The following is a 26,665-nucleotide window of genomic DNA, read 5'->3' as shown; positions in this document are numbered from 1 at the left end:
GGAAGAAGTCTGGGAAATGTAGAGAATGGGAGATTTTGGAGACAGCACTCTGACTGCTCCCACAGTGTCGTTCATTTGGCTGTGCAAAATGAAGACAGCATTAAACCAACAAAACTGCCTCATTGCCCTTTTCTTTGTGTTGCTCTTCACATTCCCAGCTCTGTTGATGCTATCCTCTGGGGTTTTGTCAGGCTTCAGAAAGGATGTGATGCTGAAGCAGAGCGACGTGCTGGCAGGTAGTGCTGCACACCTATGGATATGATCTGTGTTTCTGGGGGTTCTGCAGTGCTCAAAGTTTGCAAAGTGTGGTGCTAATATTAGCCAAACAGTCCAAGGGGCTTGCATCCTGTTGCAGCTATGATAATGCATGATGGCTTTGTGACACCTGACATTTATATACAGGAACTTCCCAGAAGCAGACATTATTTTATTAGAAGACAGCCTTGCAGCCAAGTGCTGAGCAGAGTGCATGAGAGGAGAGATGATCATCCCAAAAGATATTTATAGATCTGTGTTCCCAGTCCTTTCCTCTTTGCTATGAAAGCAATTCTACGAAAGGATTATTTTGACTGGCTGTTCAAGATTTCCAGAGAAGGAGATTAATGTGTAGGAAGCCTCTCAGCACAACTAAAAAGGCTTGGTGGTTGCACATTTTCATGAGCTGCATGGCTGACTGTGTCAAGGTTATCTTCCTCTGACAGGAAAATGTGGATGTCAAACAGCAGTGCAGCAAGCAGAAGGGCTGGGGTCTGACAGCAGCTGCCAAAGTGCAGAATTAACTGTGCCTGGAGAGCACTGAACACAACTAGGGGCTGCAGTGGGTGCAGTGGATGTTCCCCAAGGTCTCCATCCCTCCTCCTTCTTTTTGTTTTTTTTGGTTTTTTTTTGCCTACTTGAGAAAATCCTCAAATTTCAAAAGGCCAAGTGGTACAAGATGGAAATGTCTTGCACTCATCTTTCTCCTGGGTGGACAGGGTTCTCCAGTGGTGCCAGCTTTGCCTGCCCCAGACAGTGATCCTGTATGTCTCCCACAAAAGAAGGGGAGGCAAGAGCTGCCTAGACATTTAGGTCTCAGAGAGAGGCAAACATTTAATGTGTAGATATGGCAGAAGCTGTTTGCAGAATAGTTTTGACCACACTTTACCCTCTCTTGCCAAGGCAATTCTCCAAATTGCAAAAAATTTGCCAGACTCTCCTTCCATCCCACAGTTATTTCACCAGGAGCAAGGGGTAAAAAAAGATAATGTTTTCCCCTGCAAGAGGCTTCTGCTCTGTCCAACTATGTTTACAACAGTATTACCCTGCCACAGGAAAGGGACAAGACTTCCGTGTCACTCATACCCTCCTGATTTCATCTGCTTTTTCCTAAGCAGAGCTGCCAGGGTGATGTTGCACTTAAAAAATCCACACCAAAACATCACAAACCTACAGTTCTTATTTTAAGGCAGCCATACCAGATTCTCACTGGCAAAGATCTTTTCTCCACTCAGAAATCATCTTAGCCAGCCCTGGAGCTGATGTCATGGTGAGGTTTTTTTTCCAGGGAGGAGGGTGAAGCCCTGTTTTCCTTCATGCATACATGGGGGATGACTTTGGAGCAAGGCTCAGCAAGAGGTAATGGGTTGGGTTCCCAGTGAAGCACTGATGCCACTGGCAGGTCCTGTGGTGCCAAGCACTGCCAGGGGACAGACAGGTATCAGAACAGGTAAAGCAGAACATCAAAGCAGGCAGTGAGAGATAGGAAAGCAAAGAGGTAGAAAACAGAGTGAGACAAAGGAAAAAGTGAAGGCATCAGCAGTCCAGCCCTTACATGGCATGCACATAGGAGTATTTTGGGGGATGTTTCAGCAACTTCAGACCTTAGTAGCCTGATTCCTAACCCCTTTAACAGGAGACTTCTGCCAAACTGAAGCCACTTTTGGGAAGCCTTTGAAAGCAGGCAAGCATGTGTGTTCTTGTGGCAAGTTGGAAGAAATCTCAGTGCAGGCTCATATGCTTTAACTGCCTCTTGTAAAAGCAATCCTCAAGCTGCCTGGTGTGTACACCAGAGTAAAACAGGCAGAATAAAAACAAGGATCAATGACTGCTGTGGAAGGACAGCTGGAAGTTGTCCTGCTGTGGATGCCCTGAGAACCTGTGCTGTCTCTTTTGCCCCCTCCCATTAGCAGCTCCATCCTGCCTGCCCATGTCCATGCACAGGTCATTCCTTCATGGTCATGGCACTGTTCTCCACGTGGAAAATGCTCTTTTTTTGAACTTAGTTCCATGGCTGCTTTTAGGTGATGGGTTTTCCTCTTCAGGAGATTAGTAGAAGCTTAGCATTAAACACCATCACTAAATACCAGCTATGATCCTGTAGACCACAAAACATAAACTTTGTTGCTCAAGTAAGAGAAGGCAATTTTGTGGGGAAAAAGAGAACTTCAGTCCTGTTGTAAACATTTGGCCTAACAAAAACTCAAATCCCAACTGAGATACTATTTATGGTCTTGCTGCTTGCACAGTTGTGTCTATATGAATGTATCCTAGAAAAACAGCCATCCTCTTAGGTCACAACTCACAATGTTAATCATCTACCTCTCAACCATCATGTTTCTATATATTTGCTTGTACCCAAAGTAGCTAAGTGGTACAGACAATAATAATTTGCCTGCTAGGGAGATTGGATAAAAGCAGTGTTGTAGGTAAATGTGTCCCCATTGAACAAGATGGGGTTTGCATCTTGGCACCTACTGAGAAGTCCTAATAGACTGTGTCTCGTCCAGAGAGAGGTAACAAGTTAACTGGCCATGGTTTGGTTGCTGGGGCAGCACTCAGGCCTTCTGGATAGTGTGTGGTGGAGTACAGACAGGTGGGGCAAAAGTCCAGGGGTCAGTCTTGTGAAAATGTTCCTTTTGATAACATTTAATCTCTGCTAAAGTTAAGGATTATTCATAAAGGTTTTCACTGTTATCATATGGGCAAAAGGGAGCAGAGCAGTTACAGTCAACAAGTGATGTGCACTTTGCACGAGAATGCTTTCCAGTGATCTGACACAAGCTGTGGGACTTTCTGCAGCCATCCAACACCACAGCCTGTGCTTCCCTGCCACCTCTGTCACAGGACAGGAGTCAAGACGTGGACATGGCATAGCATTTATGTTCAGCCACTTGGGGCTTCAACTACTAAAACTGGGGTACAAGTGTGAAATCTGAGCCTGTAAAATGCTGAATGCTGGTAGCTGTCTCTGTTTTCCAGGGAGTTATTTGTAGGGGGAAGAAAGCAAGATCCATCATTAGTAGTGAAAGGCATATTTCTGACCCGCCATGTGAAGCTCACAGCGTTCATGTACTGCCCCTTCAAATGTGCCAGATGGATCAGGAGCTTTTGCTTCTTACTTGGAAAGGGGGGATCTCTTCACTGGTGAGGCTGATTGATGGAGATGCAACCAAGGAGGGTGCATGCCTGAGAGCAGTAGTGTTACTGAGACTCACCAACGTTACTTCTCCTCCCATCTACTTTTGACGTAGTCAAGCACTTGCACAGGACAGGATAGCCTGCCTGGTCACTTCCAGCCATTCTGCTGTTCCATGCAGCTGGGCATATGGTCAGATATACTTTAGATAACCAGGTTACTGTTCTCTTTCTGTGCAGGAAGGGCAATAGGCACCTTTCCACATTGCATATCCTCTTAAATTACAGACATAAAATCTCGTTTCTCTAGACTTTGTCTGTGTGTGGTGAGTGACTGAACCAGCCAGCCAGCCTGTAGCTGTGTTGTTGTGACAGGCACCCAAGCAGAGGGTGCTGCCACTCTCCTGTGGAGCCATAGGAAGTGTTTCATGATTCGAGATAAAAAAGACCTTCATTTCCTCCTTCTGTACTTGCAGGGTTGAACTGCTGCCGAGACTGCACCATCCACCCTGACAGCCTGCTTGCAGAATGGACCAGGAAACCCTGGGAAGCATTGTCCTGCTTGCCATTGTCACCTTGATAAGTGTGGTCCAGAATGGTAAGACAAAAATAAGTATTTATTTAAGGTCTAAAAGGGAGCTGAGGACAGTGCAGGGTGATGTGTGAATATCTGATCTTTGAATAAATCTCTGTTTATAATTGAATGTGTGCTTAGGCATGACTTTGGCTTTAGAAGTGATCTTCTAAGCACACATTCTTGCATGCCGCTGTTGCACTGCTTTGGCAGTTGCATGGTCCCACTCTGATATTCTAGAGTGAGGTCAGCTAATGACAGGACTGATATTCTGGGGTACCCTGTGACAATACTCATTTAGATTTGACGGCTTAGACCTCCTTCCCTGACTAAAGTCCCTAAAGTGGGTAGTCAGGGTTATTCTCCAGCCAGAGCTTTGCTGCCGTGGACAGGGGCTGGAGTCCCGGCAAGCTGCAGTGGGTCAGACATTTGTATGGAGCTAGGCAAAGGGGGCAAAACCACACAGACTCATTGGAGGAGTCTGGCTTTCTGGAGTTTGGTTTATTTGTGGGCAGGCACCTCTACTGCTTTCCTGCATCTTCAGGTCCTACTAATCTCAATTAACTGCTGTCCCAAGAATGCTGCACATTTCCTGCAATGGAGAAGTTTCCTTTTGTTGAGCTGCTATTCAGACTGTTATAGTCCCTACTATTCTTCACATTTTTAGAAGTAAACCAAGTTTCTCTCTTGCACAAATCTGATTTAAACTGTATCATTACCTCACATAACTACTTAATCATTCTAGCAGTAAATTCTGCCCAGAATACAGAGAAGGCAATGAGTTCTGCCCCAGCTGTGCTGAGATCACCCAGGTTCAAGGAGGGCCAGTAGTGGGATAGGGGGGCTTACACAAATGTTAGAAAGCTTCTGTAAAGCTGCCTTGGTACGAATGGGAACTTCCCATTGAGCACAACCCCTGTGCTCAGACCTAGGAAATGGGCTATTCTTGGACTGCTGCAGAGAGGGGAAGTGGTGGGAGCCTCAGCATAAGCCTGGCTGCTAGAGAGCAAAATTTAAAAGGGATGCAGACTGTTTTAATTTATACATAGACACTAAATGCCACATTGTTTAACTCAGTGCTGGTTTATGGTAAAGGCATAGCATGTGGCATCACCAGAATATGGCACATTTTGATCAGAGCACATTCCACAGTTAAAAAAAATATGTCAAATATTAATTTCTTGCTATCAAACCAAGTTATTTTATATACAGGGGTTTTTCCTCTCACTTTGAAGCTCAGGCATTTGCCTTCCAGCCTGACACACTCATGGAAATCTGTCTCTGAGATTATTGACCCAGCTGCTGCAAACAGGCAGTGCAGTGGGCTTGGCAGAGGACTTATCATGCCAAGCACGAGTAGCACACAGCCCTAAACCATGATTTCAGACCTTGCATCATCTGATTTCCTCTCCCCAGGCTTTCTGGCTAGAAAGACTGAACTAATATGCAGTCCTCTAACAAATGCAGCTATTAAGGCAGTGGAAATGCTTGCCAAGGACTATCAGTTGTACTGAACTCCTGCTATGGCTCTAGTTCAGAAAAGCACTTGGGCATCTGCTTGACTGTCTCTAAGTATGTGAAATCAGCACCATGTAAATTGGGGGTTGTATGCTTTTCTGCATCTGGTGCAGAACTGCAAAACAGTTTGGGTGAGTGCTGTTATTCCTGAAGCTGGAAGTGGGCTGGGGTGCTGCCCCAGCCTGACACCCATTTACTGTCACCCTGTTCATGGAGGTGTTCTTGTGTAACCTAATCTAGGCATGCCTGTGTTATCAGGAGGACTGGACTAGGTGATCTCTGGAGGTCCCTTCTAACCCCTACCATTCTATGATTCTGTCATTCTCTGTTGGGAATCTCCACATCCTACAGAATGGTTTGTGTGGCCGGATGGCGCTGAGTCACACATGTAGCTTTAAGTTTTGTTCGTGCGTCAGACAGAGACTGCAATTCAGCAGCTTTCAGGGCAAATCAGTGGTCATGGCTGAGCAGATCAGGGCAGAGGAAGCAGGGTGAGGTCTGCACAAAGAAGGAGCAACATGCATGTTTGCCAGGACTTGCTAGGTCAAAGCATGAGTGCAGTGTTTCTGTTGGCATGAACTCGTGAGAGGAAAGGGTCCAGCGGAGGGCTACGAGGATGATTAGGGGACTGGAGCACATGGAGGAAAGGCTGAGAGACCTGGGGCTTTTTAGTCTGGAAAAGAGAAGACTTAGAGGGGATTTAATAAACTTTTATAAATATCTGAGGGGTGAGTGTCAGGAGGGGGGGGAACAGGCTCTGCTCACTTGCTCCTTGTGATAGGACAAGGAGCAATGGATGTACGCTGAAGCACAGGAGGTTCCACCTCAACACAAGGAGGAACTTCTTTACTGTAAGGGTCAAAGAGCACTGGAACAGGCTCCCCAGAGAGGTTGTGGAGTCTTCTTCTCTGGAGACTTTCAAGGCCCGTCTGGATGTGTTCCTTTGTAACCTGAGCTAGATTGTAGGGTCCTGCTCTGGCAGGGGGGTTAGACTCAATGATCTCTTTGGGTCCCTTCCAACCCCTGACATCCTGTGATCCTGTGAATAACCAGGCTTGGACTGAACTCTTGCCTATTAACTTGTCCAGAGTAGAGACAGCAATGGTTCAGGCTCAGAACAGCCTGTGTAGCCCTGGAGGTTCAGGGCTTCACCTGCAGTTCAGCTGAATTAAATCCCTCAGCTCCAGCCCTGCTCCACTCACTCATCTCATGACAACTTTTGAAACCATGCTTTTGCCTTGAGGTTCAGAATAAAGAGCAGGGAATATATCAATGGTCTTGCAAGCTGCTTCGCACTGTTGTTTCCTACAGTGGAAGCACCTGCAGCAGCAGAGAGGGAGTATGTACTCTTGGCTACCTCTGAAGCTGTGGTGTCTGCTTGTGATTTTACATACATGCTAAAAGGAAGGGAGAAGTTTCTACATATCTCAGTGAGCCCATCTAGTCTGGGACCTGCGGGAAGTGGTTTCCTGTCACTGCAGCTTTGCATTGGATAAAAAAACCCTGCCTTCAGCTGGGTCCTCTTAGACTCTGTAGGTATGTTAGCAGCCCCATGTCAAAGACCGTGGGTGGTGGGAGGATGGAAATGCTAACGGCTCTTGGCGGCTGTGCCACTAGGCAGTGCCTGCTCTGAGTTCTCCAGGGCCAGGTCCTCCAAGAGCTGTCCACTGCAGTGGCAGTGGGAGGGTCTGCAGCCTGGCTCAGAGCAGGGACACTGGCTTAAAGCAGCACAGGTTTTTCTGGAGAAGGGCTGTATGTACCCAGGGAATCACTTGAATCACTTGAAAATGGAAGGCAAAAACCTCAGTAACTTTTTAATGAAGGCAGTGGAAGCACAAAAGCCATACTTAGAGCACCAGTGAGGGGGGGGAAATAGAGAGACATAACACTTCAGATTCCAGGGATGAAATCCTGCTGCTTATCATGTTCTGTTACTATATTTTCATTTATGTGTGGCTAATATTCTAAACCAGATGGGATGCGTGATAATACAGAGCTTGCACCTTGTAGTCTGTCAGGGCTCTCTCTGGTGTATTTAGACACACGACTGATGATCTCTGGTTTGGTGTCATCAGCTAATGTCTTTGTTAAGGTTATATTGAGGTGCTGCATTTTTGCAACAGCTAACGCCCTGATGTATTACTGTTGCATAAAAAGAGGATGTACACAATATAGACATATAGGGATCAGACATCATGACCAAGTTTTCAATGGGCCTCTCTGGAAAATTAACCAAGCCTGCAGAATGTATCACTAAAAGAGAAGAGACTCCATTGTCTCTCTGCTCTGTTAAAATCTGGGTTTGGCAGCTCTGACTAGAAAGCTTCCTTCCCACTGGGAGCTCAAAGGATGGAATCTGTGCTGTACTTCTGCAGCAGGCAGAGGTGTAAGCTGGCAGAAGTGCAGTGTGGCGATGAAGCAGGGCTCAGAGAAGAGAGCCTGCTGCCAGTCACATACAAACACGTGGGGAAGTCTGAGGTGAGATCATGTTGTGCCCTTGAACCTCTGAAGGTTTTAGTTCCACCTCAGTGAGTGAACATGCACACTGGCCACATTCTGCACCTCCAGCACCCCGTGTCCTCTTCTGCCATCCAGCCTGGATGCTCATGAGAACAGAGATGAGCCCACAAAGCCCAGCTCCTGCAATATCTCCAAATGACCTCTCAGATGAAACACTGCTTTTTTTTCACAGCTTTTTTTGCTAGCAAACTGGAGCATGAGAGCAAACACTGCAACGGCAAGGGGCTCCAGCGCCTGGGATCCTCTGCTTTCGACCGTGTCTACACTGCCAAGTGAGTAAGCAAGCCCTGACATGCTGGTGAGGACAGAGTGGGGTTAATGTATCTTTTTTTTTTTTTAGGGTTTAATTCAAACTCTTTTGTGGTGCAGACTTTGCTCTGCAGACCCATTGCTGTGTGCATTGCAGTGACATTTACACCCATGGTCCTCCAGTATGTTTGCTGAAACACTGGGTGCTGTATTTATATTGGACTTGCTGCCCTCAGGTGTTTTACGCCCTTTCATTGTCAGCCATGCATCCAGCAGTAGCTAATACCAGAAGTGTGATACAAGCACAGTTGGTGTCCCAGGGGCACTGTGGCTCAAAAGAACTGGTGCAGAGATGCTGACCTGCTGAGGAGCAAGTTGGTGACAGAGCTCATATGAACCCCTGTGCCTCTGCCCCCAGGCAGCTCCCTCAGCACATGGCTCTTCACTTCCCTGCCACCTTTTGTCTTTGACATCCCTTCAGGGAGAGAGGAGGGGAAATTTAATTCCAACCCAGAAGATAAAAGAACATAAAATATTTTTTATTATCCATGAAGTGCTGTTTACAACTGGATGGGATATCCAAGTGCTGCCCTTCACAGATGTGCAACCACTGCCGAGGGCAGAGTGCTTCCCCCTCAGACAGCACTCCTGGCCAAAGGAGGCAGACACTCCTATTTGCTGGGGGAATTTCCTTTCCTTGGTTTCAGGCAGCTTTCGATGCCACTAACTTCACAGTATCACAGTATCACCAAGGTTAGAAGAGACCTCAAAGATCATCGAGTCCAACCTGTCGCCGCAGACCTCACGGCTAGACCATGGCACCAAGTGTCATGTCCAATCCCCTCTTGAAACTTGTTTAATACGACTTAATTGCAAGGAGATTCCATGCCAATAAAAGCACACAGCATCTATTATACACATGCCTTGATCAAACAGGTTAGAGGAGGAAAGTGCCTTTCACAGGTGCCAGGCATGCGTGCAGGGCGGTTTGTTTCCTCATCAGGCAGGACAAAGGCATCCTTTATCTGGGTGAGGACATAGGGAAACAGACCTGCATGCCAGGCAGCTGCTGTGTTCAGGCATGGACTCATCAGTCACCCTCCCAGCAGCAGCCTGGTGCAGGTAGGTTCAGGGTGTCCTGCTATTCTGAGGTAAATGCCCACCTGCAATGGCATTAGTGCAGCCCAAATTCACTCCCCACTGTCCTTTGCTGGTGAGACAGGTTGGTTGTGTTTCCATTTCCCCACATTCTGATCTCTGTCATATAATGGTCATGTAGGACCATTTTTGTGTTAAGTTGGCTGCAAGATGAAGTAATTCTGCAAAACTATCACAAATAAAGTGTATATATTTTGAATGCTGATGTCACTGTGTCGTGCCCAGCAGTTTATCTCTGTGGAGAAAAACACCCAAGCAAACAACACAAAAAAAAAATGCTCAAAAACCATGAGAAATGTTGTGAGAATGACACCACCATTGCAGGTTTTCTGATCAATGGTGTGTCATTATGACCACCACATGCTCACAGCTGTATCTGTACCTGTGCTCTCTCATCTTGCTCATAGATTACAGTTTCTTGGGAGCAAAGACCACTGCCTTTTTGTGCAGTGGTACAGTGCCTAAACAATCAATGTGTCACTCATCCATGAGGAAAGCTATATCTATCAAGGAATAACAGCTGAATTCCATATGTATACATTTATCACTGAAGTGTCCAGCAAAAGTCCTTCCCTAGATATAGGAAACACACTAGAATTCAGTAGTAATGCTTTTAGGGTTCACAGTCTTTTGGAGGAATGGATTCATGATGAGTGAAAGAACCTAGCTGGTGAGGGGTTTGGAGCACAAGCCCTATGAGCAGAGGCTGAGGGAGCTGGGGTTGCTTATCCTGGAGGAGGCTCAGAGAGACTTTATTGCTCTCTACAACTACCTGAAGGGTGGTTGTAGCCAGGTGGGGATTGATCTCCCACACAACCAGCACCAGAATAAGAGGAAACAGTCTCAAGCTGTGCCAGGGGAGGTTTAGGCTGGATGTTAGGAAGAAGTTCTTCACAGAAGGAGTGATTTGCCATTGGAATGGGCTGCCCAGGGAGGTGGTGGAGTCACCATCACTGGAGGTGTTTAGGAAGAGACTGGATGGGGCCCTTGGTGCCATGGTTTAGTTGATTAGATAGTGTTGGATGATGGGTTGGACTCAATGATCTCAAAGGTCTTTTCCAACCTGGTTAATTCTATTCTATTCTATTTCCTACTATTTATATAACTGAGATAATAATTATATATATATTTTATATAACAAGGCCAGGTTGGATGAAGCCTTGAGCAGCTGAGTCTAGTTGAGAGGCATCCCTGCCCTTGGGTGGGGAGATGGGAGTAGATGATCTCTGAGGTCCCTTCCAACCTAAGCCATTCTGTGATTCTGTGATTTCCTCTCTAGCCAGAACTGCGGACATGCGTACCCTACGTTTCTTGCTGTGCTTTGGTGTGCTGGCCTTCTCTGCAGCCAAGGTAACACTCATTTATTTTTTTCCCTTCAGCCTTGCTCTCATTTCAGCAAGGGATGGCAAGTGCTTCAGAAGTTACAGTTCCAGGGATTAAATCCTCCTGCTGGGGAGCAGCCTGCCTCAGTAGGCTGTCCCGCAGCTGCACGTGGTGTCCAATTAGCAACACACTCCTGGCATGGTTTATGCCAGCATATGTCTTTGCAGACATGATTCAGGACAGTTCAGGCCAGGGACATTTCCCATACAGACAGGAAGATCCCTCTGTTTTGGATGGAGAGTTTAGTACCTGGTTTCTGGATGCCACATTGTTCACTCTTGGGACTGGAAAAGGACATTTAATTAAATTGGTAAGGCTGCTCTCCCATCCCAGCACTGAAGGCAGCCCAGAAGTATTTATCTGTATTTCTAAATATGATCACCTGCAATGCAATTGGAGTGGTCCAAAAGTTAGGATGAGTACTTTCCTGGAGTCTGTGGCAATTCTTTCTGCAAGAGAGGAGTTTATTGACCAGAAGTAGGACTTTTGCCTGCAGGTATGGAGAAAGCTAAAATTAGGGAGAAAAGAGGAAAAGCCCCTGTTTTATGTACTCAGAAATGAGTACTGGACTATAGTACAGTGCTCCATCTATACCTGGAGAAGACAATCTATTGGCTACCTTTTATTTTTGGTGGAGACAGTGCCTGAGCTTGCACCCTCCTGCCTGAGCTGGGCATGACCCATGTGAGGTTTCTGACAGGGATAGGTGTGTGCTCTGCAGTCAACACAGCTGTGGGCAGGAGTATACCCACAAAGGCTTCAGAAAAGCCAGAGTGAGGGCAAGGCTATGTTTTGTTTCCCACACAAATGTCTCTGTCCTGGTTCCAGCACTCATTCCATAACCCAAGACTGCAGGTTCTGATTTCCCGGTCTGGCCCAGGCAGCAGGTGGGGACAATACATACAGTGAGACATGGCTTGGTGTTTGTAATGCTTTGCTTTACTCTTTACCCAGCTCCTGCTGCTTTTGCTGGCCTGATGTACTTGTTTGTGAGGCAGAAGTATTTTGTGGGCTACCTTGGGGAAAGGACTCAGAGGTAAGGACTTGCAGAGCCTCTTTACAAAACCCAGGATGCAGCAGCAGTGCATCTGGATGCTGCCACTTCCACAGCCACTGGCTTATGGCACTGTCTGTGATGACTGTTCACATGGGGTAGCACAGGAAAGCCACCCTCTTCTGGGTGCACAAGAGGAGCTGCGGCATATGTAGGAGGTGCAGTGCAAACAGAGTCAGAGGATCTGCAGGAACAGAGTGGCTGCTTCAACAGCTCCTGGTCATAGCATCTGCAAACCCACACATTTGAGTGTCTGTGCTGCTATTTGCACAAGGTTGTGCTTTTATGTTAATAAAGCTCATTACACACATGGAACAGTTTGTGACGGCTGGGAAGACGTACAAGTCTCTCTGAATAGCCACTTTTGGAAGCAGCAACCTATGGTGGGCATAGAAGGCCAAATCCAAACCCAGATGGATCCTGAAAATGACATTTAATAGCTTGCAATTGCCCTGCAATGCAAGACAGAGCAGAAGTTTGCCCCTCCACCTCAGCCCTTGAGGTCTTTCAGCTGGTCCTGACAGCAGAGGTCAGAGCCTGAGGACTTCTCGTGTGGGGTGGCACACATTAATGACTTGCTTCCCCTGCTTTCTGTCTCCCCAGCACTCCTGGCTACTTGTTTGGAAAGCGCATCATTTTATTCCTGTTCCTCATGTCCCTGGCTGGAATACTCAACTACTATCTCATCTTCTTTTTTGGAAGTGACTTTGAAATACACATAAAAACGATAACCAGCGCAATCTCTCCGTTGCTGCTCATCCCCTAGCTCCCCACCTCACCGAGGGGCTCAGCGTGCTTAACATATTGATACCAAGAAGCAGCTGTAATTCGCCGAAGAAATGAACCTTTAACCCTTTTACATTGCTGTAAATGTCATCCTTGATGGGCTTTTTAGTTTGATTTAACCTTGCTTCTTCCTTGAGGAGGAAGACCTGTTGTGAGCACTGTGCACACCCAAGCAATGGTAACAACTTTTGGTTAATTATTTTGATTCCCCCACCCCCCCACCCCAAAATGCAGCTTGCAAGCTGATTGGATGACTGCAAGGGACACCGTGTGCTTGTTTCATGACTGCTTTGTCCTTAGGTTTTGTCTCATATCCAGGAGCCTCTCAGTGTTGTTCCTGATCAATGGCTCCCACAGTTGTCCTCACACAGGGGTATTGTCTTTCACAGCATCTCGCATGCCGCTGCCCACGCAAAGATATGGACCAGCTTCATCACCTACCCTTTCTCTCCCACTTGTTGATGACTGTGCTGCCACTTCTGCAGGAGGACAGCAAACATGCCTGGTCTTCCTTGATAAATATTCATGTGCTTAAGGCTCCCAACACTGGTCTCTTTTATGCTTCAGCCTCTTTTGTTCTCACAGAGCTGTGGAAAGGGGTCTGGCTTAGATGTGGAGCTGGTGTATTGATGGTGGGGTTGGTTTTGTTTTGCTTGGCTTTGTTTAATAAAATGATTTAAAAGGATGAAATCTGTTTGCTTCCGTCTTCTTTGCCTGTAGCATGATCCCAATGCTCCGTGGCTCAGCAGCTGGCTGGTGAGCAGAGCAAGGGAAGCAGCACCAGGCTTTTTGTGTGAGCTGCTAATTGCCCTGGGCATGGCCTCACAAGGACATGAGTTTTACAACTCTCTCTATTAGAAAGTTCAATTTTCTGCCTCTGTCACTAACAATGTGCCTCTACAAGTCCATACTGAGGAGTGGTTTGATTAGAGAAGTGGACTGAGGTGGGTAAACAGACAAGGGCAATCTTTTTAAACACTGCTACCATAAGGATGCTTAAGCTGTTAAGCCTGTCTGATTACCACATGCAGGATGGATAACACTGTATTTTATGACTCCTTTGGGAGGGACAGAGACTCTGTGCTATGTGAGAAGAGGATTTGCAAAGCTGTTCACAAAAGCAGGCACACAAAGATGCCTGTCTTTGTAATGCACCAAGGCTGGTGGGTTTTGTTGCTGCCCAATGGGCCAGAGGCGCTTGTGCATGGCTGCTCTCCTCTGCACCTGACCATTTGCATTGCCAAAAAAAACCCACATAAGTAATAAACCTAATTTATTGCATGATGATTAGATAATAAATGTTCCTACTGGTTAAACAGGTAATAAAAATTACCTAACCTTCTAACACATAGCTGCTGAGACACCTTATTCCTAGGTACAGCACTTACATTTCTTCCCTCCTTTCCTTCTCAAAAGACCATAATACATACTTGAAACCCTGCTTAATGCCATGCTTCTCTGCCACCCTCTCTCTGCATAGCTCATTGGCAGCTGCTCATCCTTGGTAGTGACCCACCACCCCTCTGCCCCTAGAGATCAGCCCACCAAAGGATGGCAGCATCTCAGGAGGAGAGAGGTAACCCCTGTGGCCTGGAGTTACAGAGCTCTTCTGCACTTCTGGTATCAGCAAAGGCTCACACTCCCACCCTCATTACCTGTTTCCAAGGAGGAGATACTTCACCAGTACCACATTTGCTGCTCTCCAGCTAGTCTGGTCTCCATGAGGTATGAAACTTGTTTATGGAGACCATCAGTTGTGGAAGGTGGCTCTTCCAAACCTCTGTGTCCACCTTGCAGCACTCCCCAGCTGTATGAGTCTCCCCTGGTGCCTTTTGTCCTCTACAGCAAGCAGCAACTCACTTGACCAACTTCAGATATCTCCTGCTAGTATGAGAAGAGGTGCTCTACAAGCCAGCTATCAAGGGCAGATGACTGAAATCTCTATTTTGGGTCAGATAATCTACCCCAGCACTCTCAGGACTCTCTGTTGACTCAATGATTGGTTTCCACACAGCTGTATTTAGGTAAGATCAGGTCATCTTCTGGGGGAACCAAGGTTCATCTTTTGCTGTAATCATTTGTTTTTCAAGAATATCTCCTATTTACTTCCTCAAAGCCTTTCTGATAATGACAGAGATTAAAATGTAGGCAAAAATCTATTTTCCATCTATCTATAAATGGAAATGGTGATAGTACCAGACAAATAGGTGGTGCATAAATTGATCACTATGTAAATTCTTTGAATGTCACTCTGTTTTCCATGTTACAGGCAAGTCTCGTGGTTGTGTTTGCCTTTCTATGAAAGAGTGGCAACATCAGTGGTGTTTGGGCTTTCCCTGCTGTGTTAGACAACTGCAGGTTTTGGTTTTGAAGGTAAACCCACCCTGATCTGGGTGGTACAATTGCCAGCACTTTGCACATCAGCTACTCAGAAAGCCACAAACACAGGGTCACATAGGATCACAGGATCACAGGATGTTAGGGGTTGGAAGGGGACTCCTGCCAGAGCAGGACCATAGAATCTAGCACAGGTCACACAGGAATGCATCCAGATGGGTCTTGAAAGTTTCTAGAGGAGGAGACTCCACAATCCCTCTGGAGGGCCTGTTCCAGTGCTTTGTGACCCTCACAGAGAAGAAGTTCCTCCTCATGTTGAGGTGGAACTTTCTGTGCTGTAGTTTATATCCATTACCCCTTCTCCTGTCACAGGGGGCAACTGAGAAGAGCCTGTCCCCTCCCTCTTGACACCCAGCCCTCAGATATTTATAAACAGTTATTAAATCCCTTCTCAGCAAGCCCCAGGCTCTCCTCATAGGGCAGGTGCTCCAGTCCCTCAGTCATCCTGGTAGCCCCCACATTGGACTCTCTCGAGTAGATGCTTCTCCCTCTTGAACTGGGGAGCCCGGAACTGGATGCAATATTCCAGGTGTGGCCTCACCAGGGCAGAGTAGAAGGGGAGGAGAGCCTTCCTTGGTCTGCTGGACACCCTCCTTTTAATGCACCCCAGGATCCCATTTGCTTTCTCGGCCACAAGGGTCCTTCTATGCAGCTGGACTACATGACCTTTAAAGACTCCTTTGACTCCAAACCCTTCTATGGTTCTATGCGAAAGTACATAGGCTACTGTAACAGATATATGGGCATGCCCTGGGATCACATACACAAGAACCTTCTAGGACCTACTTAGTGGCACTCCTGCATTAGACATGGGGACACGGCTGGTGGCAGCCACCTCTGATGGCACCCCATTCAGGACTGGCTTGCAAGCTTCAGGGACCAGCACCAGCATTTGGCTGGCGTAGCCAAATGGCATGACATGTCCTTGCCTGGAGCAGGGCTGCATGTGAACAGCTCTTGCTTTCCCATCCCACCGATTGTGCCAGTGCTGCATCAAGTTGCCAGGCTGTGGGCTTTGCTCCCCACCGGTGCCCGGGCTCCTCGTGACGGCGTGCCACCGCCGTGCCATGGGGCTGTTCATGCATTGAAATCTCAGGTATACAAATAGATGTACTGCCTGTGTGTCTGTACACACAGACACGGAGTGTTTGCTAACTACAGCTTTATGTGTGTGTCTATGTGAATATGTACAGTAGGTGCTGAGTCATGTGAATGCAAGAGGCTTTTCAGGGAAGGCAGGGAAGCAGGTTGCTCAGGCACCAGCCTGCTTGCAGCTTGCAGCCTGTATACATCAGAGACTGCGGCGACTGCTGGAAGCCAGGCTATCACAGGATGCCTTTGATCTGCTGACAAAGGCCTAGAGTGCTTACAATATTCCTGCCACAGGAGCTGCTTCTGCTTCAGTACAGCACTACAACCCTCTAGTGGAAACTCAGCCCTATCGGCACGCTGGTGTTGCTGGCCACAGGGTGAGCCATTCTTTTGAGGCTTGAAGCCCGATGGTGATGCAACAACAGCCACACTTCTGAACAGAGGTATTGTTGCTAGTGAATTCTATTTTTTTTGTTATTCTGGCCTGTAGGAGCCCCAGTCCTAAAGCAGAACCCCCATCCTACTCCTCACAGAGGAAGCAGTCTTGGTTAGCACAGGTTAACATCCAAGTGGGATAAGAAATCTGAGCACACTATCCACAAGGGTTTTCTGCAGTATTTCCAGATTCCTAAAACTTGCAAAATCAGACTGTGTACTATCAGCTTGGACTGAGTCACAGCGACACAGCTTTCCAAACGAGTCTCTGGGGACCAAGAGAGCAAGTTCTGCTGTCAAAGGCTGTTCTTCTCTCTCATCTGCTTTGAGATGACTTTCTTATATCAGAGTGGTGGTTTAACATTCACAGAAACCTTTCAAATGCCCTGTTGGGGTGGAATGCTGCAAAGCATTGAACACTGGCCCAAATCAGTGCTGTGCCTTTTGCAAGCCACAGTGGGAGCATGATTAGGTCATACAGGGAATGCTTTGAAATAGTCCAGCCTTTATAAATCAAAGGGCAGTACAGGGTGAGAATAGTGGTAAAACCATTCCCTGAGTGATTTCAAATTGGTCTCATGTATCAGCCAGAGTGAGCAGGGTGAGCATTCCCTTGGAAAAGCCCTTTGGTGAGCTGCAGAGCCCAGCAGAGCCTTCCAGCATCCTTGCACAGGACATGAGAACACTCAGGAGGATGAAGGACCCTGGAGGCTATGACATACATTCAAGGCACCTGGGCAATATATACAAGCTTCAGTGTCCCTTTGAGTAATGAAGACTGCTGTCCCCATGCTGTTGGAGAGGGTGCAGGACACCTCAGCTGTGGTTCTTCTCAAGGCAGTTCAGTACCTTGGGGGATTAGGATGGAGAAGCATCCTCTACACCTCTTACCGGCTGCAGCAGAGAAAGAGCTGCTTTTAGCAGTGCTTCCATGAATGCCAGGAAAACACATCCTGTGGAGGAGAACAGCTCAGGCTGGTGCTTGACCTCTGCCTGATGCTGTACCTGCCATGAGGGGAGGGAAGGCATCAGCACTGCCAGAGTATCTCACTGCTCCCAGCTGGCATGTAGAGACACGAATGCTGGCAGAAGTGAGATTCCTGGTTCTAAAGGACAAGCAGCCTCTACAACAAGCTGGTTTCCCCTTTAGAGGAGAAATAAATAACTCTTCAATTTCAGCTGCGGAGATCTTATCAGTGTGAGATGATTTCATCAGACAGATGAGCTCCAGGGGCGTTGTGCTGGCTCCTTACTGAGCTGCTCAGATGCCATTCACTGGGCACTTCTTGCTTGTGCACAGGGGAGGAGACCAGACACCAACGGGCCAGCCATGATGTGAGGCGCAGAGAGTGACCAGGGTGTGGTTTTCACTTAAAAAAATAAAGGTGTGATGGCATTGCCAGGGAACTCAGGGTTACAGCAGTGCTGTTCCTGCCACGTGTGAACTTGCAGAGGCTGCTTGCATGCTGTGACCTCTTGCATGGCCAGGGGATGCTTTGGGAGGCTCAGGAGAAGGGCTGCCACCTGCTGCACTGCTATTTGACACCACTTGTTCAAGCATATGCTTGATTTATTGTTCCTGTGTTTTCCTAAGAGAGTACCACTGTGACTGCCTTCATCTCCAAGCACTGTTTTCTGTGCTTTTGGCACAGCACTTCAGATGGGCACCCAGCAAGAGCCCCCTCAGTGCTCTGGGATTATGCAGAGCAGCTCAATGTCTCCTGGCCAGCTGCTTCACGCTTTTTGTTTGTGCTCCAGCAAAAGAATTCCTTTCAAAAGGCAGCACCAGCCTTCCCACTGCCCTCAGCAGACGGGAGGAAGCATCCGTATCCCCATCAGCGGCTGTGGAGCCACAGTCCTTGTATTCTCACACCTCCTTGGGGAGCACAGACCCTTGATGGTGTACAGATGCTGGTGGACTGATTTACTTCCTTTTCTTAGACTGGGCAGCTTCAGCCATAAAGCAAAGCAGACAGTCATTTGTCAGAGTTTAAGTTCCAGTGCAGTCCTGAGCTATGTTTAACCATACTGTGGTTTCTTGGAAGGTATCTCACTCTATGTGCTTTCAGCAGAGGCAGTGCTGAAGAGCACAAAACAGTCATTTTCGTGGCACAGCCCCACTGCTTAGCCCAGCTCTGACCTCATTCTTGAAATCCCATGTGCCTCCTGTCCCTGCTCCCACCAGGCTTTCCAAGTATCCTCTTGAGTGCCAGCCCCACTTATTCACTCTTTCACCCCTCTCTGTGTTTGTTATCCCCACATCCCTCTGGCCAGTCAATATGCCTGCTGGCAGAACTGCCTGGTGAGTCAGTGCAGGGAGCTGATCTGCCCGAAAACAAACCTGCTTTTCCCCCTTTATTGACTTGTTTTTAACCCATTTCAGCTCTCTGATTCCCACTACTGGGAGTGGGGCCCCCAACAGATATACCCACAGAGCTGATGGGGTGTAAATGCTGTGCTCGTGTATTAGTCTCAAGACTCTCCTGCATGGGAGAGCTTTCTTCCCCTGATTCACACCGAGTCACCCAGACGCCAGCCCCACCCTCATCTCATACTGTCTGTAGGATCGACAGGGCATCCCATGCAGTGCAGAAAACATGGCTATACCTGCATTCTGCCAAGCCTGCAACTTCTATTGCAGGTACCTCACAGCACAGCCCCTGTCCTTGATGTACTAGTGACACAGCTCACAAATGCAGGAGACTCTGTCCAGGCATGTTACAGGGACCCAAAACTCTGCCTGTTGCTCACCCCACCCACTGTTGTTGACTCCTGGGCTGCTGTACTTCAGAAAAGTAATTTCATTCAGAGGCTTAAGTTTGTAATCCTGGGTTATTTTCTGATTGAAGTAGGAGGATGTAACCCCTCTGACAAGACTTCACTGGCAGTAGCGCAGCCTTGGCTCGGGTTTAAAGAGGCTGCTGATAAAGCATGAGCTGCAGCTCCCTGGCAAAAGTCAGCTGAACTTTTCTCATTCACATACCAGCCACACTGTCTTTGAAACAGTCTTTTAAAGAAAAGGGAGACATGAAAAATAGAAAGGTAAGTAAACAGTGATACAACCCCTACCCTTTCACAGCCCAGTCTCCCCAGGGAGGTGTTCTGGGCCAGCAGGCCCTTTACTTCCCTGTGGTGCCATATCACTGGAGCTACTGCTTCCTTGTGGGACTGCACACACATCCCTGAGCCTGGCGTTTCTCAGATGCTGCAAGCCCAGAGCTCGAGGCTTACCACATTTGTACCTCACCATTACCTAGCTCCAGTATTTCACTATAAAACAAGTTTGCAAGAGTCTACCCTGGCCTCTGAGGTGATGAGTGTCCTGCATCCCCTCTTGCTCCACAGTAGGTTACTCCCATGGGCTGGATTACTTCTCTCTTACCTTCCTTCTGCACACCCAGATTCCCTGTGACACTTTCTGGATTTCCCCCTGCATGGTGTGCTCTGAGCAGCTGCCATCCAGCAGCATGTTCAGCATCCTAATCTGAAACATCAGGACCCTATCAGGGCTGTGTTCTGGCACTCATCAGACGCAGAGCTCCTGGTGGGATGCAGAGACACTCATGTGTGCAGCCATGGGCAGTCCAGACCTGCTGACAGCTGTGTGACATGCAGGACTGCCCCAGGTTAACCTCTGACACTGACAAATGGGTGTGAGGGGATCTGGTCAGGTTTCCCATGTGCTGCCACCATGCAAATAATGAGTGGCAAGTGAAGGTCAAGACGTGAGGTTGCACATCACATGGCAAGGCTGCAGTTTCACACAGCACTGAGCACATTTGCTAGCTTGCAGGAACTGAAGGAGGAGGCTCATAACTCTCTGTGTTTTTCCTAACCCTCACTTTCCCAGCTGTGGTCCTAGTGTCTCATTTCTACCTTAGCTTCAGCTGCAGCCCCCAGCAGATCTTTCCTTGAGCCACTCCATTCCCTCAGATGGCAGAAATCCACCTGTTTCTGTGGGCTGCAGCAGTCTGCAGAAAGAGTATCTAAGAGGTCAGAGCTGTTGCAGGTTCTGCCCCTGTACCCGGCACTGGTTAGGCCACATCTTGAGTACTACGTCCAGTTGTGGGCCCCTCAGTATAAGAAAGATGTTGAGATGCTGGAACATGTCCAGAGAAGGGCAACAAAGCTGGGGAGAGGTCTGAAGCACAAGCCCTATGAGGAGAGGCTGAGGGAGCTGGGGTTGCTTATCCTGGAGGAGGCTCAGAGAGACTTTATCGCTCTCCACAACTACCTGAAGGGTGGTTGTAGCCAGGTGGGGATTGATCTCCCACACAACCAGCACCGGAACAAGAGGACACAGTCTGAAGCTGTGCCAAGGGAGGTTTAGGCTGGATGTTAGGAAGAAATTCTTCACATAAAGAGTGATTGGTCATTGGAATAGGCTGCCCAGGGTGGTGCTGGGGTTGATGTCCCCAGAGATGTTTAAGAGGAGACTGGATGAGGCACTTAGTGCCATGGTCTAGCTGATTAGTTAGTGTTGGGTGATCAATTGGACTTGATCTTGGAGGTCTCTTCCATCCCTTTTGATTCTGTGTGATTCTGTGTGGGAAGCAAAGGGTGCAGACACTGCCTGTGGCTGTGAGTTGTGTTTGGCTAGGTGTAGTTAAGGTTGCACTTGGATGATGCCTGGGTAGTTGTGGCATTGGACTTGATATCACTGATATCATCCTGTGCAGATTCAAGTGCTGCTTTTGAATGCAACCAGGAATCCTAGGAGGCCTGGGGAGTGTGGGTGTGTTTGCCCTGTGCTTACTCCTGCTCACACGGATCTGCTTCCAGCCACCATCCGAGACAGGATCACGTCGACAAGAATGTTCAGTTTGACTCAGTGCAGCTGACCTCATGTTTTGATGAATCTCTGCTCCCAGCTAATTTTGCAAAGCATGCCATGGTTTTCCACCAAGGCAAGGAGAACAGAGCAGTGATGCATGCTGCAAATCAACTAAGAGATACCCTGCCAAATCTGCTCCTTTGTCAGACGACTCCGTAAATGACTACAGGATGGTACAAATGGGTTTTATTAGTGTAGCATGAAAAATTCAGCACTGTAAATGAAAGAAAGATAAATCCACAGGGCCTGAACAGTGTAGCTGGGCAAGGCTTGTTCTCTCACTCCACCAGCAGATGACCTTCAGCTACACACAAACCTCAAGCCTGGATGGTACCAACACACACCACAGCTTGTAGTGGAGTAGTAACCTCCTCCCAATATTTCCCAGGGTAGGAGACCTGTCTGCTGGCCTGAGGCACTGCACAGTCCTTGTGTAGGAGCTCCTCACAGATAAAGCCTTGAAGGGAGTAATTGCACTGCAGTGTGTGTGAACAGTCTCTTTGTGCTTTGCCTGAAGAGACAGACCCTTGGGCCACGGCAACACCAAGCAACACTCCACTGACTGAGCATCCCATTGGCATCCAAAACCTATCTGAAGAAGCTCATACAAGCAAAACTTGCCCTGACCTCCTGAACTGATATCACTTGAAAGCAACACGGGGCAAAACGTCTGGGATACAGTTTGCCATGTCCTGAATCACCTTGCTGGCTGTGGGTAGAGGCTGTCATTGCCCAGTGACAGTCCTTTCATCACTCCATCCTCCACACCATGGAAAGGTGGATGACAAACACCACCATTCCCATCCTGAGTTCCCTCACTGCTGGTGCTCATAACCTTTTTGATGGACCTAGACCCTGTGAGACACGGTGCTAACCCTCCAAATCTTTGTTATCAATCTGAAATTTAACAATGTAGCCAGTAGCAGGGGCTCTGCTCTTCTGCTGTGTTTCAGGAGGACTGGAGTGAGTGGGAAGACAAGTTGTGTCTGAACTGCCACCTGCACTCACCAACCCATGCTGCTGGACCCACTGCATCTTACACAAGACACTGAGAAGCTGGGGGTAGCAGGCTGGAGCCCTCATTTGTGGAAGAATTGGCATCCTGGAACTGATATGCTACTTTCATCCAGACTTTTTTCATACAAGTATGGCAGGAGCAGCCCTGGAGAAAAGGATGCAGAAGATATGAAAGACAGGATGCATGCACCCTGCAGTACCATCCAAAGCATCTGAAGCCTGAACTATTGCACCCATTGTCCTCAACCTCCCTCACCAAAAATGCCATTGAATGCAGACTCAGGACAGACTAGGATCAGATGTGTGCCTCCAGAGAAGCCATCACAAATACAGTGCCAGCAGCTGTGAAAGTGTGGCTCGGGGCAACATTTGGCAGGATCCTTAATGTTCTTCTCCCTCCTTTCTGGGCTGAGGAAACACAGAAGGTGATGCAGCAATCATTTCTTCAGGGCAGCCTGTGTTGCAGCTTTTCATCTGGTCATGGAGGTGTGGCAAACCTCAGAAGGCTACGCATCCTAGGAAGCATCTCTATGTGGACAGCTTCCAAATCACTCTGGGGTGGACCTTGGCAAGTGCCAACTGGACAAGGTTTCAGAAAGGTTTCATTGCCAGTAGGGCAGTGTTCTTTACTGATGTTTTCTGGGTTTTCCTAACTCTGATGGCAAAAGATAATTGGCTTTTTCCTGTGCTTGACTACTGTAATAAGTTTTATGCTTACAAGAAACCTAAAATCTGTTACTGGTCCAGTTTCTTGATCTCTCATTATAAACCACAGGAGAAATCTGTGGGAGGTATGCTTAAGATATGCCTACCAATAGTGCACAATTATGGTATAGCCCTGTGGAAACAGTATGAGGGTACATAACTTAGTCTTTATATTCACCATCTGTGTGGCTAAAGCTGAACTAATGATATATAGCCAAAGTTCTTGCACTGTTATCCTGCTCATTATGACAGAAGTCCATATTGGTTTCATTATTATAGAATTCACTACTTCACCACTGGCAAATGTGCAGTGACACTGAGATTTTGGATACAGGAGCCTTCCAGGATTTGATAAGCCTTGGATGGAACGTGCAGAGAGCATTGAAAGAGAGCCAGTGCCAGCTTCTAGCAAAGGACCCCTTTGTACAGTGAATGGGAGGGAAGCAGAGCTGTGCTCCCTGCTCCTGAAGACCTGTCATAGTTGGGACAGGATAAGCTGAGCCTGGCTAACTCACATGCTCCTCTTCTGCCTCAGCACATACTATATCACTTGGGCTGACACTCTTCCAACAGGTCTTAGGATTTAGTGCAGTTTGTATTTGATCAGGCAGATCCCCAAGGAACCATTTGAACAGCAGAGGATATGAGTACAGAATATGAAAGGACCACCTGGGTCATTAAACCTAGTCCCCTGTTGTCCCTGGCAACCATATAATAGACATTTAATCCAGCAAGGCCCAGTTCCCTCCATTCCTTCTCCCTTGCGTGGCCAGAGCCTGTAACATGATATTAAAGCCATTGCTGAAAGCACATTTCTTGCTGCAAAAAAAGCAGAGCTCCCAGAAAATGAAAGCCTCTGGTGTCTTTGGTCATAATATATCAGCAGGAATAACACAGTCCCTAGCAATAGCATTTCACACGGAGCCAGACTTGGCACTTCCCCAGCCACTTTCTCAGCCATTTTAGAGATTTATAACTAATAATTGCATAGCTGGATAAATAATTAGACTCTGAAGTTTTGTCTTAGCTTTTTTCTTTCTTTCTTTCTTACAGATAAATGCCTTATTCACAAGCTATATTAAAACACCTGTCAGCAATGTGCATTTCATAGCAGTGACTCGCTTACTTCCTGCCTGGGTGCATTGATTTAATTTCCATTATCTATACTCTTTTATTTATGCAATGATTTGACCTCTCTCTCACCTGAAACTTACCTGTTCTATGTGTACAGGTGACTGTCACTGTATTGGAGATGATCCATGTACACGAACGTAGATGCACAAAGGGTTACAGAGAGCAGGTCAGCACAAGACAGAGACCCATCACAAAATAGTGGAGCGTCCTGAATTGCATCTGATTGACCTAAAGGAATGGTGAGACAAAGCAGAGCTGAGGCAGACTGCATTGTCTCACTGAAGGAGCACTCTGAAGGAAGAGCAGCGACTCCCAACAATGAATTTGAACCCTACAGAGGAATTATTGTTTAATGTCTAGAGGCACCTTCAGAAGGTCCTTTTCAAAAGGGAGGATTAAGAAGGGATAGAGAGCAGCTCTCCTATGAGGACAGACTGAGGGAGTTGGGGCTGTTCAGTCTGGAGAAGAGAAGGCTCCAAGGAGACCTTATTTGTGGCCTTCCAGTATCTTAAGGGGGCTACAGGAAAGCTGGGGAAGGACTTTTTAGGGTGTCAGGGAGTGATAGGACTAGGGGGAATGGAACAAAAGTAGAAATTGGTAAATTCAGATTGGATGTAAGTTCTTCCCCATGTAGGTGGTGAGACACTGGAACAGGTTGCCCAGGGAGGTGGTGGAGGTCCCATCCCTGGGGGTTTTTAAGGCCAGGCTGGATGTGGCTCTGAGCAACCTGATCTAGTGTGAGGTGTCCCTGCCTGTGGCAGGGGCATTAGAAGTAGATGGTCCATGAGGTCCCTTCCAAGCCTAACAATTCTATGATTCTATTAGAGTACTGAGCTCTTGTGGGATCTGGTGTGGGCATGTATGTATTAAGCATCCAAGAGAGTGAGGATAAAGAAAACAGAAAGAGGGGAATTAGTAATGTAGTTGCCTCTTGGAAGTGTACACTGCTCCCATTTCATTCTTCGTGTGCCAAAAAATTGCACAACTGCTTAGAGTCAAGGACAGGAAAATAGACATCAGATTAGATTTATAAAAGGACAGGCACCCTCAGCACTGGAAATCGATGAGCACATTGCCTTTTGCCAACTAGACACAGATTTATGGCAGAGAGGACATGGAAGGCTAATGGGGATGTTGCTCTCCTTCCCCCCCGCCCCAGCTGCTGCTGCCTCATGTGGCACGTGCTGTGCATCATGTCATCAGGGCTCTGCTACCACTCATCGCTGTAGCAGACACATCTGGCCCCATTTTGATTTCTCTACCATCAGTCTCTCATGCAGCTTCATCCCCTCACCCTGTCCTCACTCTTCTCCTGAGTTAGATGAAATCTCTTTTCAAATGTAGGGAGCACAGTTTGCAGCCCACAGGAATTTGTATCTCCTTAGGGAATGTGCTGGAATGGAGAAACCAAGGTAAAAGTTGTCCAGGAACAGACTGATTCTTGTGTAAACAGAAATGTACACTCAGAAGACACAAAAGATCCAAAAGCCTGTGCTTTATTCTCCTCCTGTTTTATACCAGCTGGGTGCTCATGTGAGCTAAAGCTGATGGAGCTGCAGCAAGTGGGGCAGGGAAGATCTGTTACCAGTGCTGAGTACAAGCAGCACTGAATAGCAGTACAGCAAAGACTGGGTATAGCTGCTTTTTCTGTGTATCTGCTAAGGATGCTCATATCATCCTGGCCAGTATCAGGGAAAGTATGGCCAGCAGGAGCAGGGAAGTCATTCTGCCCCTGTACTCCGCGCTGCTTGGGCCGCACCTTGAGTACTGTGTCCAGTTGTGGACCCCTCAGCTTAAGAAAGATGTTGAGATGCTGGAATGTGTCTGGAGAAGGGCAACAAAGCTGGGGAGAGGTCTGGAGCACAAGCCCTATGAGGAGAGGCTGAGGGAGCTGGGGTTGTTTAGCCTGGAGAAGAGGAGGTTCAGAGGAGACCTTATTGCTGTCTACAAGTACCTGAAGGGAGGTTGTAGCCAGGTGGGGATTGATCTCTTGTCCCAGGCAACCTGTGACAGAACAAGAGGACACAGTCTCAAGCTGTGCCAGGGGAGGTTTAGGCTGGATGGCAGGAAGAAATTCTTTACAGAAAGAGTGATTTGCTATTGGAATGTGCTGCCCAGGGAGGTGGTGGAGTCACCATCACTGGAAGTGTTTAAAAAGAGACTGGATGAGGCACTTAGTGCCATGGTTTAGTTGATTAGATGGTGTTGGGTGATAGGTTGGACTCGATGATCTCAAAGGTCTTTTCCAACCTGGTTAATTCTGTATATTCTGCATCACACAGTTGTAAACCTCAAACTCTAATGGGTTGAGTTAAAAAAACCCAATTTATAAGAACTCATTACTGTTTCCTCATACTGCATTATTCTTTTCTTCATCAGGTCCAAGCCTTGCAACAAAGGCCATAGGAGCACTACT

General features: G+C 47.5%; 1 protein-coding gene across 1 annotated transcript; it reads left to right on the top strand.

Moving 5' to 3' along the window:
* The first annotated feature begins 3,889 nt into the window (after positions 1–3,889).
* Positions 3,890–12,630, top strand: ALOX5AP (arachidonate 5-lipoxygenase activating protein). The gene is made up of 5 exons (XM_009907040.2): positions 3,890–3,991; positions 8,178–8,277; positions 10,692–10,762; positions 11,750–11,831; positions 12,453–12,630. Exons 1-5 carry the CDS (start codon positions 3,922–3,924, stop codon positions 12,613–12,615), a joined length of 486 nt encoding a protein of 161 aa, XP_009905342.1. The 5' UTR covers positions 3,890–3,921; the 3' UTR covers positions 12,616–12,630.
* Positions 12,631–26,665: the final 14,035 nt, after the last annotated feature.

Source organism: Dryobates pubescens, chromosome 10, assembly GCF_014839835.1.
Source record: "Dryobates pubescens isolate bDryPub1 chromosome 10, bDryPub1.pri, whole genome shotgun sequence".
In the NCBI taxonomy this organism is placed as follows: Eukaryota; Metazoa; Chordata; class Aves; order Piciformes; family Picidae; genus Dryobates; species Dryobates pubescens.
The sequence above is the reverse complement of the archived record's forward strand: the minus strand, read 5'-3'. Positions and strand labels throughout refer to the sequence as shown.

Bases quoted from the DNA above. Each gene is read 5' to 3' on its own strand.
- ALOX5AP (XM_009907040.2), top strand. From the start codon at position 3,922: ATGGACCAGGAAACCCTGGGAAGCATTGTCCTGCTTGCCATTGTCACC. The intron at 3,992-8,177 runs GTAAGACAAAAA...TTTTTTTCACAG, and splicing joins GATAAGTGTGGTCCAGAATG to CTTTTTTTGCTAGCAAACTG. The intron at 11,832-12,452 runs GTAAGGACTTGC...CTGTCTCCCCAG, and splicing joins CTTGGGGAAAGGACTCAGAG to CACTCCTGGCTACTTGTTTG.